The following is a 16,082-nucleotide window of genomic DNA, read 5'->3' as shown; positions in this document are numbered from 1 at the left end:
GTGTGTGTGTGTGTGTGTGTGTGTGTGTGTGTGCGTGTGCGTGTGCATGTGTGTTTGTGTGAGTGTGGTGTCTGACACAGGTAGGTTAAAGCAGGGGAACTCACTCCCGGGAGCGCCGCTCGTATTGGCAGTGGAGAGAACTACATGAGTGGGGGTAGAAATATTGGTTACGTCATGGAGCTGGCTGAGCACTGAGGAGCGACGTCTCACTGCACCCTGAAACGAACCACTTCTCTTGAACGTACTCACTACCTCCATCTGCAGGAGAGAGAGAGAACCACATCATATACATACTCGGAAAGAGAAAGAGAGAGAAAAGGAGCAAAGAAGGAGGAGAGCGAGAAGAAAATAAGCTTGTGTTTATAATTCACCTGGTAGAAGTTTAATCTTGAATCTTGTCTTTACACAAAACAGTAACACCACTATATTTGGGAGTTTAGCTTTTAAAAACAGTTAAAAATAAATTCGGTCATTTTTTTACTCACCCAAATACCGTTCCAAATTCTTAAGCAATTTTTTATAGTGAAGCACATTTTTCGAAGAAAGAGTGCACAGCAACAACTGTTAAGTGTTCATAGGTGGAACTATATAAAAAGAACTATAAATGCGGTACGTAAAAAAATGAAGAAACCACTTTTTTGCAGTACTGTATTATTTCCATTCCAGTCCAGTGTTTGTTGAATTTCAACAAAATCATACTTCGGGAGTGACATAAAGTCACCCAACGGCAATGTGAAAGACTGACAGCGTGACAAGACACATGAAAACTGTGATAAAAATCCAGGTTATCAATTTTTTTTACTTTTCCTAGGTACATTTACAAATATTACTGTTTTGCTATTTTGCTATATACTGTATTGCTTAAAAGTGAATATGAACTTCACTGTAAAAAATCCCGTAAACAATGTTTTCTTGTAAATTGACATTATTTTTCTGTAATTTGTGTTTTTTTACCTTATTTCACCAATAAAAAGATCCAATAAAAAACTTGCAGCTGGGGCGCCAGAAAAATACCTTAAAATAACAGTTTTTCACATAAATTAAATGGTTTTTCTTTCCTTTTCTTGTAAATTTGCAGTCTTTTTCTGTAATTTGGCATATTTTACCATATTCTAAAAAACCATGAATATTTGTAAAACTGTAAAATTATGTAAATCTCTACTATTTGAGGTCTGAAAAAATACAGAGCATCTTTTCTATTATTTTGATCTGTTTCTCCAGTTTTCATTTTCTGCAAATAGATGCAAACAGAAACAACATTTTTATTTGAAATTTGGGAAGATATTGTTAGTAGTTCACAGAATGCAACAAAAGTTATAATTTTGCCTAAACTCATTAAGTTTCTTAATTTTCTCTAAATTTGTATCCACAGCTGTAGTACATGTAGAATTGTTTTGTTTACCTTTTGTGGTCCACAGAAGAACAGCATACAGGTTTGAAATGGCATGAGGGTGACTAAATAATAGTGACTAAATTTATTTATTTACTAATTCTTTAAGACCTGCAACCATGCTTAAAGTGTGTAATTTTTTAGCATGATATAATAAGAAATTATACATTCTTGAGAAAACATTTTTAAAATTCTGTTTGGTGCTGCTGATGTTGCGGAAATTAAATGCTTCACCTTCATCAAGGAGATAAACTGTTATATAGATAAAATATCCCTTTTGCACCAATACATAGATGTATATTTGATAGACCTACTTTTGATGTCCCGTAATTGATTAAATAAAATGCTAAATATCCAAATACATCGTTATAAAAGCACACACACTTCTGCAACCACACCCTCCAAAATACCTAACAACTCGTAAACTCACATCTTACACCGAATCTATTTTATTGTTTGTTCAACCCTTCAGAAAAAGTTCAGCAGGCCAGACCAAACTGGCCAGTCCTGTAAAAACATGCACTGATCTTGCATAACACATCATCCATAATTAATCTGCAAATGCCCTTTGTCAAAAACATAACACTGAAAGATGGAGGTGCTCTCTGGATGGAAGCTGTGATTAAATTAGGCTGACTGATGATACGTTGCTAGCTGCTATAATGTGTGTCATGTTTTGCTTACTCAGTGTCGAGCATTCAGGCAATCAATGGAAACCTCGTAAGGACCTTTACAAGCACTTCAGCGATCTATACCCAGCACTCCAATTTTTTTTAAAAATATCTTCATAATGCTCCACCATCCCATCCTTTCTGCTCACTGATGGCATATATTAGTGAGAACACGGCCAAACGAGAGCGTGTTCTATTGTCGAGCATGTAAGTGTTTGTGAATGTGGTTCTTTTAAAAGCTTTTCTCTTACAGGCTTCCCTTGAAGTTACAGTAACTATTATTGATTGTACAACAAAGCAACAGGCGTCACAGCTCACCTTTTCTAACCCAAATCAACTTCACTATCATTGTGGAGTTCCACTTATTTACCATAACTCAATGCACTGAATTAACAATTCAACCATCCATCCACTGAGACTATACTAGGTTTCATTTACTATTACGTATCGGGAATCAGCATGCCAAAGACATTGTGCTCCAGCAAACTACAACAACAATTCCAAGCACACACACAAAAAGAAACAACCTCTCACCTGAAGTCATGGAGAGAACTACAGTCTTAAAAATAAAGCTGCTTCACAACGCTATAAGAACCATTTGTGAATGTATGGTTCCATAAAGAACCTTTCTTTGTTGTGGAAAAGGTTCTTAAGACTAAAAAGAGTTAAGAAAATGGTTCTTCTAGGAACTTAATCGTTTTTGGGGGAGGTCAAAAATGGTAACTTGCATCGCTGTGAAGAATATTTTGTAGCATCTTTATTTTGAAGAGTGTAGAATTAAAATATAGATCAATGAGCATCAAGGACATTTTGGCACATTTCAAGGCCTTACAAAACAAAACAAAACAAAACAAAACAGTTTGTCTGAACAACAAGACAGTTCACTTAATAAAACCTGTTGGGTTTTACAACAACAACTGTGAAATTTAGAGAAAAAGAAAACAATGAAAAAGATATAGAGAGATAAAAGGAAGAAAAGGAGAGTTAGAGAATATAATAAACTTTTTTCAAATCAAATCAAAAAGGATGATCAGCGAAGGCCTTTATAATCAAAGTCTCAAATGAAATTGAGAAAATCAGGACAAAAATGTAATTAGATAACATAAGATAACATCTCTGTATGTCGCACAAATACATTTCATAAATGACAAGTCAAGTAGTAACAACCCTGTTAGAAAAGCCATCTTTAGCCAGCAGATATTTTTGGAAAATGGCGGTTGGTTTTTAGCCGGTCAGTAGCTGGTTTAAGATCTACACATTTGCACTTGATAATGAATAGCTTGTCCCAGCTAATGACAAACCGCATGTTCCCAAACACAGCTACCAGCAAACTGGGTTTCCCAGCAGGAAAGCCTATCTTTCATCAAATTCTTTAAAACTGTATCGACAGTTCAAAAAATGTACGATCTCTTGTAATACTGAAACCCTTGACGTGTCAAACATTGTTCAGATCCTTATCAAATATTCCTGTAGGGTCTGAGGAGCATCATTCTCGAGTCCCATGCAGCCGGTGATGCGGCTGATTTTGTGTTGCCAATTAGTTCCTAAGCAATAAATGTAGACTTCAAATGATTCGAGTTACATAATAGAGTGACAAAACAGAGCTCTGAGCACGGGAGTGTTATAGATTCTTGTCAGGGAAATCTATACTCATTTAAGGGTCCCAGCAGTGGGCAGCAGAGAGAGGCGACGGAAAGAGAAAGAAAGAGGAAAGGATGAGCTAATGTACATGACTCTAGAGGAAGAAGAAAACAAAAGGAAAAGCAAAAGAACCTTCTTTGAGGAGACATAAGTTCTACTGTCTGTGAAAACCATTGTATGATTATAGCTAATGCTACTTCTACCATTGGGACTGAAAGATCGGAGGTGAGGGGTCTCATGCACAGCACCTGAGTCTGGATACGGTTAAGGCCTCTGAACCAGAGGATCTGGCCCCTGCGCAGTTCTCTCTCAGCGTGGTCAATTTCTTCCTCGTCTTCGGCCATCTCATCTTCAGTCATCTCGTCTGTTCTCGGCCCGGTGCCCGCCTCCTTTAGACACTTCAGGTGACTCGTGGGCACTGTGGCGATCACCTGAGATAGCGAGAGAGAGAGGGCAAAGATTGTTTAAAGCAGATGAGGCAGACGACAGCAATGGGTTTTTAAATGAACAAGATAATAAAATTTCAAAAATCATGTTTTTATTGTGCACACAATTTAATATCAAACTGCAGTTGTGTTGTTTTGATTAAGTATTAGTAACTTAAAAAACCCTGCTAAAAAAAGTTTTTGTTTTTGCAAATAAACTGGACATTTAAGCCTAAACAAATCATTTTTCTTAAATAATATTTTCATAGAATCTTAAATAAATTAATTTGAGCAAATCATTTGTCTTCGTCTTAAATAAATAAAAAATAAAAAATACTTGCATGCTTGATAACAGCACACTTTCAAGTAGTTCACAAAACATTTTTTAAGGTTTTTTTGTTTTTTTAACAATTACAACATAGATACAGTATATTGTTTAAAATGAAGACAAATCAAACTATGCAAATATCAAACTTTGTAAACTAATTCATGCCCATAATTCATGTGACAAACTATTACTAGGACACCTGTGTGTTCCAGTGTCCAAATGCTTTATTAGACCACACTATATTGTACAATTTAATAGTGGCAAATGATAAACAATTACATTTTTAAATCCATTTTTTTTCACAACACTACTTAAAAAGCACGAAACAAACATCTGAAAACAGACAACGTGACACTAGATGAAATGACCACTGCTGTCGATCGATGCTGACGATGACGGTAAAAATGTTTGTAAAATGATGTAATTCCTGAAGAAATCCTGAGGGATTTTAAATACAGTACAACGATAGCTCATAGTAGATAGATAGTTGTTTTTTCTAAATCGGTTTTTACTCTCTCTCTTTTGCTGTCCTACCTGCCCCCACAGCAGTTCTCCGACTCCCACGAAGAGACACCAAAGCCACTGCTCGACATTTAGAGGGGAACAGCTGAAGGGCTTCCCCCCAAACTGCACAATCACAATCTGCACAGAGATCAACACTGTCTCACAGTCAAGAACCAAACGCTGACGTTAAACGCTGATGTTTGCACCCACTACCGCACATCTCTCATACTTCATTCCATAACTACAAATTCATTGAGAGGCCCAGGTAAAATTCGCTGATTTTATCCATGCTCTCTCTGTGCTGTTTTCAGAAAACCTAAAGAATTATGTAGAATGGATTTAAGGATTATTTGTTAAACAAAGCTGAGTGAACTACACTGTCATATATAGCTAAAAGCATCAAATTAGCAAAATATTCTGTAAACAAGGGGACTCATTGTTAATGTAAGGTGTTACAAACGGTGCACAAAGCACACTGTGGCATTTCTGACCTGCACTCCAAACGTTCCCAGAACAATGCTGCAGAAGATAGGATTGCCGAAGATGCCGTCGAACACGTTCCTTTCGCCGTGGATCTTCCGAGCGTTGATCTCATTAAAAAGCTGCATTAGGACAAAGATGTTGAAGATGATGGTGTAGTGTTCAGATGGGGGTGAGTGTAGGGGGGCGTTACGGCCGCTGTCGATGTTGAAGATTTTCTCTCCTTGGTAGGAAGGAAGTGAGAGAGAATGTGTCAGAAATTGTGGTGACTAATTCATGCATTGATAATCGTTCATCATGTTAATGATATGATGCATCATGCATGGCCGCAAATTATATACAAATGATTTTCTCTCCGGAATGTTTATGTTAAGTGGCAAGAAAAAATGATTCCTTGTCAAGTCAGAATGACATCTTAATTTATCGGCATAAAAGCTTAAGTGTGATTCGAAAATCTATCGCTACACAGCCCACCAAAAACATTATGGCATCCAGTAATAGGACAGCAATATGGCAACCTTCTTCCACAAAATAACTGTATTTGAGTTCTATCCTATTAGTCTTCATCTAAATACACAAAACATTAAAACGTGTAATAATTGGCAAGCTCTTTGTATTACCGACAAACAGTAGGGTGAAGATGATGATGAGCTGATAGACTCCATGACCCAGGATGTTTTTCATCATAGTGAGGGAGATGAGGGGGTTGTTGCGGCCGTAGGGTTTTCTAAGCAACAGGGCTTCAGTGGGCGGCTCAGTGGCCAGAGCCAAAGACGCAAACGTATCCATGATCAGATTGACCCATAACATCTGTACTGCTTTAAGCGGAGAGTCCTACACACACAAACATGATAGAAAAGCATACAATTAAACACCATTTAACAAAAACAGTAAATGGATAGTTCACCTAAAATGTCAATTCTATCATCATTTACTCATGTCAATCCAAACCTAAAACGTTCTCTTTTTTCTCTTATGTTTATTTACTTTTAGTGTATGTTGTACTTATATTTTATGCATTTATCAACTATTTTCATTTTGTGTTCCATAAATAAAGTACAAAAAGTTGGAGAGATGTAACTGTGAATAAGTAATGTATACATTTTCATTTTTGGGAGATGTGTTTCTTAAAGTTAATGCAAGTAAATGACAGTACCCCCAGTCTCCAGCAGGGGGCTCGGTGGTTGGTTTAATTAACGCCTTTATCTATGAGCTTGTGAGGTGCAATGCAGTCAGTTCCTATAACCTGCATGACACACAACTATCACTGTGTAATGTGGTCTGTTATTATAACATGTCCGCTCATATTATTTTACTATGTATATAGCCAGGGTCCAAAATTCACCTTTTGCCACACCTGCTAATGTTGGGTTCAATCTGAGCAAAATACCAGGCATAAATATTTTTTATGTCAAATTAAAGATACTTTCCTACCGTTCAAAATTTGAGGGTCACTCATTTAATTATATTTTCCACATTTAACAATAATAGTAAATTCATAAAAACTATTAGAATAACACAAATGTAACTCAAATATAAATTTAATTCCAAAATAAATCACTTGTTATAATTTAGCATCTTCGGTGAAGTCACACCTTGCCTAGAATTTGTTCTTTTGGATTTTTATATTCTATATATTTGTTGAAGAGATAGATAACCCCAAAATGAAAATTCTTTCATCATTTATTCACCCTCGAGTTGTTCCAAATCTGTATACATTTCTTGGTTTGGTTGAACACAGAGAAAGATATTTGGAAGAATGCTTGTAACCAAACAGTTCTTGGCCACCATTGACTACCATAGTAGGAAAAATAACAATGGTAGTTAAAAGTGTCCCAGAACTGTTTGCTTCTCTACATTCTTCAAAATATCTTCTTTTGTGTTCATCAGAAGAAAGAAATTTATACAGATTAGGAAAAACCTGAGGGTGAATAAATGATGACAGAATTTTCATTATAGGGTGAACTATCCCTTTAAGGTCTCACCCCAAAATGCTTTTTTAAACGGTATTAAAGAAGCTTCCATCTACAATGGGATCTTCTTATTGGCTGCTTTTTCTTCGTTATTCAGTTCAAGTCATCCATTTCAAAATCATTAATATGTAATAAACTCCCTAATAAAATAAACTAATGATTTTGTACAATTATATTTTTATCTAAATACATCAAAAGGTTTGTTACCTGTGTAATGCAGGCCCCAGTGAAAGCTACTATGACGGCCACAACATTGACAGTAAGCTGAAACTGCAGGAACTTGGAGATGCTGTCATACACATTTCTCCCCCACATGACAGCCTTCACAATGCTGGAGAAGTTATCATCGGTCAGGATGATGTCAGATGCTTCTTTAGCGACATCAGTTCCTGCTATACCCTGGAGACGCCAAGAGAGAAAGAGAGAGGGCGATAAAGAAAAGAGATTTTAGGCAACACTGCATGAATATATCCGAGGGAAACAAACAGGAAGTGTTTGTCAGACTCACCATCGCAAAGCCCACATCTGCCTTCTTGAGAGCCGGTCCGTCATTGGTCCCATCACCGGTTACGGCCACCACCTGTCTCTGCTCCAGTACAGTGCTGTCGATGATGCCTACACAACGACATCATCACAAAGCAAACAATTACACACTAGCACATAACCTTGACCAGATGAATATGAATGTATCTACTGTCAACACAGAGTAGGAATTCATCAGCCCCATACTTTAATTGATTGTCATGAGGTCTATTCATACGTTCAGAGGCAGGTGTGTTAGTGTGATGATTGGATGGATAGCGCATCTCACCTTTTACAAGAGTGTGTTTGTCAGTGGGAGAGGAGCGTGCCAGAACTCTAAGCTTGGGCCAGATCTTATCAATCCTCTCCTGCTCAATCTAGAACACAAATACACTTTGAGCTGAGACACTTTGAATGAAGACTAGACCTGATCAAGACCAACAACTGAACCTGTAAAAGCCAAAACCCAGTCTGTCTATTTTATTTGATAATGGTCTGAGTTAGATTCAAGAAGGTCTCTGGCTCACCTCTCCTTTCTCATTTCTGATTCTTCGGTTAAAGTCTTTGCCCTCCAGGCACAGAAAGTCATCTCCAGGTTGAATGATGCCACACTTGGCAGCGATAGCACGTGCTGTGTTGATATTGTCACCAGTGACCATGCGCACAGTGATGCCCGCCCTCTGACACTTCCGAATGGCCTCGGGGACCTGCAGGAGAAGTAGATGCAAAAGATTCACTTTCATTTAAAGATGTGCATGTTCTCTTATTTTTCTTCTTCAATATTCAGCACGAATACATTCTCATGCTGCCATTTTCCCTGCATGCGACCACCATAATTTGAATGCTTCCTGACAGAATAAATTGACATGAAGCTGTTGACTCATTTGTTACACAACACCGTATACAACAACACAGGGTGATGATATCACTGAGCACACAGAGGTTTTTGAGGGTCACTTAATCGTCTCTGAAGTTCCTCACATACCTCAGGTCGAACAGGGTCCTCGATCCCAACAACAGCGATGCAGGTCAGATCGGTGACGATTTCAGCTTCATTATCCCATTCGGGTTCGGGGTCACCGGGGAGATCGCGATAACCGATGCAGATGGTTCGCAGGCCTTCACAAGCCATGGGCTCGATCACTTTCTTCACCATCTCATCTCGGTCCCGTGGCATGAAGCTTCTCACGTCACCATTGGTACCAATTATGGAGGAACACCTGAGGGAGAGAAAGAAGGGGTCGTCTCTGAAAAACCAACCATGATGAAAAACCGTAACAATTCATGTCTAGTGCCCTGCAGAAAAACAGCATCTATCAGTTTTGGATATTGGTTTGTTGGCTACACAGCACAAAATGAATTTCTTTCATAGTATTTTTGTCTAGTTTTGGAACAGAGATATCTCAAATATTATTAAATCAAGATACATTTTGTTCAGAAGCGAAATGATCAAACACATTGTCTTTAATTTGGGACAAAATCTAAAACCATCAATAAATATTTTTTTTGCTTAAAACTAGCAAAAATATCTGGCAATGGGGTAAACATTTTTGTTTTATAAATATTTAAATTAATTTTCATACTCCGTTGGCAAATATTTTTGCTTGTTCTTAGGCATATACTTGTTTCATTTTATATTTTCTTTCATAAAACAAAAAGAATATCTTAAGAATGTTTAGACATTTGTACTGGAAAACAAGGCAAAAATACTAAGAAATTCATAATTTGCTGTGTAGTTATCTGAGACTATGCTGTTACCTGAGAAAAACACAGTACAAAACAACAGCGCAGCCTTCAATGATGACCTGACATGACAAATGACAGCTCCGAATTTGCTGTTTGTGACTAAGCATGTGTGTGAGACATAATCCCTTTTCACACAGAGATCCTGGAAAGTACACGTAAAAAGTGTCCAGGAATTTGTCCCGGGATCGTTAGATTTTGTTGATTCACACTGCCAGCGGTTTTCTGGAATCTGTGCGTGCCTTCACACACATCCCGTAAAGATCCCGTAAAGACACGTGACATAATATAATGGCGCAATTTGTTGTTATTATACCTGCCTACCTTTATTTAGTACCAGGCCTACATAATCTCTCTTTTTTTGGTTATTATTCTGTAGCATATATTGTTGCTTTTTGCAAATGACAAAGACGTCAGTTTTAAAACAAACTTTTTATTTTTATTTATTGAGAAATGCAGAACAACGAAGAGCATTGAGGCACAATAACGCAAGGTAGGCTATAGCCCAACGAGATTACGCTAAATATTAGATAAACATAAAATGTCATATGAAGATCAATAAAAACAAATTGTTCAGGCTTGTCCGGTGCAAATTTACAGAGCCTTAAAGAGTACATATTAAGAGGTCATGTAAACTACATTTCATGCAGTGTGTAATGTTGCCGTGTGTGAATGTAAGCAGTCTGCCCAGTTTTAAAGCCAAAGGCTTGGCAATAAGGGAGTCAACTCTGAATCACGCAAACGAGTCGTGCCCTAGTCCGATTCGCCGCAGATTTACGTCACTACATATAGTCCCTGCCTACGTTTTGCTAGGACTGCCCGCGAAAACTTCACTCTTCTCCCCCAAACACTGTAGCTCGTGAGCCTCATTCACGGCTGACCAATCACAGCAGACTAGACCATCTGACCAATCACATCAGAGTAGGCTGGCGGAAAGGAGGGGATTTTATGGATGATTCGCCGAATGAATCATTTGAGATTCAGTCAAGAAGTATGGAGCGATTTTAGTCTCATTAATTATTCACGCGTAAAACAAGATACACACATGCGTAAACAGTTTCACATGAACAAAACCTAATTTACGTGCACAAAGTATACATATACATTTACAAAAAGCAATTCACGTGCGTAAAACAAAACTATTTTCTCATAAAGTACGTTTCGCAAACATACGACTGTGCGCAAATATTTCGAAAGTTTAAAATGTACACGTTTATCGTGTTATGTGAATGTGCAAATCGTCACTCACGTGTGAATCGGCTTGGATGTGTGTGTGTGTTTTTTGAGACTCTCCTGGCAGCGCAACCCCTCCCACGTGGGTTGTCGTACTCTTTAGCCAATCAGATTCAACCTTACCATTCAACGAATCATAAACGCGGAGAGAATCATTAATCATTAATGAGACTAAAATCGCTCCATAAAGAAGTAAGGTAAGAAAAACTGCCTAAAAGAATTGTGTTTTTACACCTTGTATGCTCGTTGTTGGACACTCCATAAACCAAAATAGGACCTTAAAAATCTATGAAACTCTTAATGAAAAATATAACGGACTGCTGCGAAGTAAAAATTAGCCAGTATTTTTGCAACATAGCCTAATTACAACACAAAAGGCACGGTATAATATGTTTTTAGTAATATGATGTACAAAAAAGAGAGTTTAAAAATAATTTTATCGATTTTTAAACAAAGTTTGAGAATGTTTTTTAGCATTTAGAGTTTGTAACCATTTCGGAATAAACTCACGCATATCGAATGAAAAACCTGTTAATAAAGCATATTGCACATAATGCATTAAAAACCATAAATAAACACGTATGTCGGTATATGACCATCATGTTTATATTGTTTACAATGTTTTTGTTGAGGAAAACAATCTCATGTAAATGTTCGGGTGAAAGTCGAGCCGGTGTCTGCACAGAAACACGCGGGCTTCTCCGCAGCGCAGCACAGGCACAGGCATGGCAGGTGCACACAGCCATGTTTTTAAAGGATGGTAAATGATCAAGTTTATTGAAACTCTGTGTATTTTCGTGTTAATAGTTTTGATAAAAGTAATTTCAAGTTTGGAAGCAGACAACATAATCTGACCTTAAGTCATGATTTAGCTAAAGACGAATAGTATTTTTTAGTTTTCGATTAACTAACGAACATAAATTAGTCGCTTAATTATATTTGTTTTCATAGCCAAATTATTTACGATTTATTATAGATGTGTGTCATCACTACAAAGCTTTTATGGCATTGTTTTTACCTTTTGTTCACTCAGCACAATCCGGGACTGATCCCGTTAATGTTACTAGGTCCCCTTTCCGGAATCACTATTCGGATCAATCCGGGATGCGTTTGTGATCACACAGAAGGCACTCTGGCAATTTTATGGCAATTTTCTGGGATCAGCGGTCTGTGTGAATGGGGTTATAGTGACAGTAAAAGCATTTTAAACTGCTGTGTTCAAAGCAATGCAATGGAAAGCAACAGACCAGCAGAATCCAGTTAAACCAGTATGGTACTGCAAGACTTTTTTACTACCAAATGAAGATACTAGAACACCATGATGATATATGGTTCCTGGATCAACAACATTTATTGTTTCTGGAACAACATTCTTATCAGAGGAAAATAATTGGTTGACAGAATTGGCATCCCAGGAGCAACAAAACGGCAGAAACATGTCTGTCTGCACCTCTAACAGATTCCAAGTTTCTGTCGCAGTTTACTCACTTTTTCAGAAGGATCTCAGATGCTCCTTTGCTGTAGAGGCGAAAGCGTCCATCCGGCATCTGCACCACGGTGCTCATGGACTTGCGAACAGAGTTGAACGTATACACTTTATAGAGCTTCTCCTCTGGGATCTGCTCTCTCACAGGGACGTAATCTCTCTTCAGGTCCAGCAAGAAGCCCAGGAGACCACACTCTGTCTTATTACCAACCTGCTTGGGCAGACCACCTTCAACATCTGGTGGCTGAAAGGGAAGATGGAAGGGCGTGAGGGACACAGAGAAGGCAGACAAACTGCACCAATGAATTGTTTATACATGTGTGTATGAAATTTAGCGGCATCTAGAGGTGAGGTTGTGAATTGCAGCCAACGGCTCACTCCACCCCTCCCCCTCCCTTTCAAAGCACTATGGTGGCTGACACAGGACTAAGATGTCGTCACGTTTTCGCTTCTTTGCCGAAGGAGATAACATATTTAAGATGCGCTCTGTACAGCAGTTTGTCAATTTAGGGCTACTCTAGAAACAACATGGCCAATTCTATGCAAGAGGACCCGTCGTGTATGTAGATAGAAATAGCTCATTCTAAGGTAATAAAAACATAAAGCTTCATTATGTAAGGTCTTCATACACCTCTGAAGACATAGTAATGTACTGTATATTATATTGCATTTCTGTCAATAGATCCTCCAAAAAATTACACAATGGACCTTTAATACTGTATGTGGTATCCAGTCTCTCACCAGGATCTTGGAGGTGTAGGCGCAATTGATAGATATGGCGTTGACAACCAGCTCAAGGATGGTGGGGTTGATCTGGCTGGGGTCAGGGATCTCACGGAAGTGCTGGTCGTTGACATAGGCCTGCACTACGGTCATACGGTTGGTGGTGAGGGTGCCGGTCTTGTCGGAGCAGATGGCCGTGGCATTGCCCATTGTCTCGCAGGCATCCAAGTGGCGCACCAGGTTGTTGTCCTTCATCATTTTCTGAATTAGTAGTAAAACATGTTTAAATGGTGAAAAACAGTGTATTGTACATTGTCTACAGTATGTAGCTGCTAGATATCAAGTCTGGTTTGCATTGGCCCAATAAACACCATCTTCCAATGCTTGTTGGATTTTGTTGGATCAGTGTGTAAACCCTGTTGGTGTTTGTTGAGGGAAGCAAGAAAATACCAATTATTTACATTTTAAATCCAACAGTCAATGTAAGAATGACTGGCGTTTATTGGGGCGATACTGTACGAACCAGGCTTAAAAGTGTCGACTAGGGCTGCACGATTTTCAAGAAAAATGCAATATATGATAACTTGTATTTAACTTTATATATGCTATGATAGTTTGTAAAATCAATTTAAATGATTTTTAAACCCTGGAAATTTCATAACCAACATACATTTCAACATAAGAATATGCATTAGCTATCATGAGCTAAAAATTTGCAATACAGTTTTTAGCATTTATTAATTTTAAATTCAATTTCACACTAAAAATTATGTAAAAACTATCAAAAGCATGCATTTGCTTACATATTTTGTTACATTTAATTTGCTGTTTACACACACAGTGCACCTGTCTCACCTTAACTGAGTAGGCCAGTGAGATGGTAACAGCGAGAGGAAGACCCTCAGGCACAGCTACCACCAGCACAGTCACGCCGATGATAAAAAATTTGACAAAGTACTGCACGTAAATGGGCGTGCACTCGGTCATCCAGGTCCGCCCCTCCACCACAAATGTCTCAATCACAAAGTACAAGACCAAGATGATGACTGTGATGGCTGACATGACAAGACCTAAACACAAAACATACTCATTTAAATCTTTCACATCTCATTTTCTGTTTATCTTTTATGTGAAAGTAGCTTGCAGAATAAATTGTTACACATGAGGAAACAGGAAGAAATAAGAATAGCATCATCGCAGTGGTGTATAACTGTGACAGAGTGAGCTGATTTATCTCTTCATATGACATCATCTCATAAACGGCCACATCAAGTATCTCGCACCTGCTTTGCCAATCTGTACAGCCAGTTTTGTGAGTTTGCCCTGTAGTACAGACTTCTCCTTCTTGGGCACGTTGGCTTTCTTCTTCTCTTTCTCTTCTACTTCTCCACCCTCCGCACTCTTCAGAGGCTGCATTTCCATGGCAACGGCTCCATCCTGCTTTTTGGCTGGTGGGCGGGACATGAGTTAGCGTCACTACATATGGACGACAAATCTGTCGTGTCACAACTCAGAGGCATCGTGAAAGGCCTCTCCACCATTAACAATAATCATTCAAAGCTCTAAATACCTTCAAGTCACACACTGATATTTCAGATATTATATATTAGACTGGATGCATAGGAATTGCAAAAGAGATCTCTTCAATATCTCATTTGTTTCTTAGACAGCAATGAGATTAAATGAAGAGAACGTGGATCCTCTACTTTCTCAGATGTTTCTCCTAAAAACACCTTAATAATCGAGCATGCACCTTCTCTAGAAATGTCCTAAAGTATCTGCAACTGAAAGGGATAGTTCACCCAAAAGTGACAATTCTTTTATTATTTACTCACTCTCATGTCATGTCAAACCTGTATGAATTTCTTTCTTCTGCAGAACACAAAAGAAGATATTTTGAAGAACGTTGCAAACAACCAAACAACACTAGCTCCCATTGACTTCCATTATGGACACAAAACAACATTTCTCAAAATATCTTCTTTTGTGTTTCACAGAACAAAACAGTCACATACAGATTTTGAATGACACGAGGGGGAATAAATGATGACGGGTTTTTTTATTCCTTGAATGTCAGAGGATTCACATCATTTATCACATTCCCTGACTATTTGTGCAAACCAATTTTTTTTTGCAATGATGTGTATTGTATTTAATTAAAGTTTCAATTTAATTCATGTTTATTTGTATAGCTTGTTTATGCTGTTACAAAGCAGTTTTGCAGGAGACACAATGTATATTGTATTGTATTATACTGTATATATTAATGAAATAATTTTCCTCTTTTCTGCCATTTATTTTTATGCAAAGCTGCTTTAAAACAATGTAATATTGTAAAAATCGCTCTATAAAATAAACTTGAATTGAACTGAATTATCAACACTTTCCAAGCCCTATTAGCCCTATACTATACTAAACTAGTTTTTATTTTCCAAAGGAATTTCAGGAAAAACATCTATAAGTTGATACTCAAATGAAATACATCTGAGAGTTCTATTAAATCTCTAAAAGCTAAAAGTTTCTTCTGGGGAGATTCTATAGTGGCACACACACACATACACAAATGGACACACAACACAGTAAATCAAGACAAATGTGGACACACTCAATTGCACATTCACTGAAGACACACCACAAACAACAACGCTGTTTAGAGTCAGAACACAACAGTGTCATCCTTCTCAAGTTCCACAGCGTTTGCACTATTCAGCAAAATGTGTTTGACCACTTCTCCTCACCAATGAACTGCAGTTACAATGAACTATACAAGAAGCTCAGCTAAATCCTCATTTATTGTGTACTGTGCGCTGCTGAGCAACCAAACGAGTGTGGATACACTAGAATGTGTGAGCGTGTTGCTGTCTGTGTGTGCATATACTACATAACATTAATGCTTATATTTTTCATTGCTATCCTCCTATAGCAACAGCGTAGCTAAGCTGTCTATAGAAATTCCCCACAAC

General features: G+C 37.9%; 1 protein-coding gene across 6 annotated transcripts in view; it reads right to left on the bottom strand.

Moving 5' to 3' along the window:
* The window catches only part of atp2b3b (ATPase plasma membrane Ca2+ transporting 3b), a 43,507-nt gene that overhangs the window by 11,665 nt on the left and 15,760 nt on the right, over positions 1-16,082 (bottom strand). For 3 of the 6 annotated variants that reach the window (XM_057362998.1, XM_057362999.1, XM_057363000.1), the window contains 14 exons: positions 14,403-14,567; positions 13,975-14,189; positions 13,138-13,380; positions 12,399-12,640; positions 8,920-9,154; positions 8,462-8,641; positions 8,224-8,311; positions 7,921-8,027; positions 7,620-7,811; positions 6,060-6,273; positions 5,451-5,662; positions 4,990-5,097; positions 3,951-4,133; positions 105-258 (listed from right to left, as the gene is read on the bottom strand). In XM_057362998.1, the coding sequence (XP_057218981.1) occupies positions 105-258; positions 3,951-4,133; positions 4,990-5,097; positions 5,451-5,662; positions 6,060-6,273; positions 7,620-7,811; positions 7,921-8,027; positions 8,224-8,311; positions 8,462-8,641; positions 8,920-9,154; positions 12,399-12,640; positions 13,138-13,380; positions 13,975-14,189; positions 14,403-14,567 (2,538 nt within the window). The remainder of the gene's footprint in view (positions 1-104; positions 259-3,950; positions 4,134-4,989; positions 5,098-5,450; positions 5,663-6,059; positions 6,274-7,619; positions 7,812-7,920; positions 8,028-8,223; positions 8,312-8,461; positions 8,642-8,919; positions 9,155-12,398; positions 12,641-13,137; positions 13,381-13,974; positions 14,190-14,402; positions 14,568-16,082) is intronic. The other 3 variants (XM_057362995.1, XM_057362996.1, XM_057362997.1) reach the window with 1 other exon arrangement.

This window comes from Triplophysa rosa, linkage group LG21 (assembly GCF_024868665.1).
Source record: "Triplophysa rosa linkage group LG21, Trosa_1v2, whole genome shotgun sequence".
Classification (NCBI taxonomy): Eukaryota; Metazoa; Chordata; class Actinopteri; order Cypriniformes; family Nemacheilidae; genus Triplophysa; species Triplophysa rosa.
This window is presented reverse-complemented; position numbering and strand designations above follow the sequence as displayed.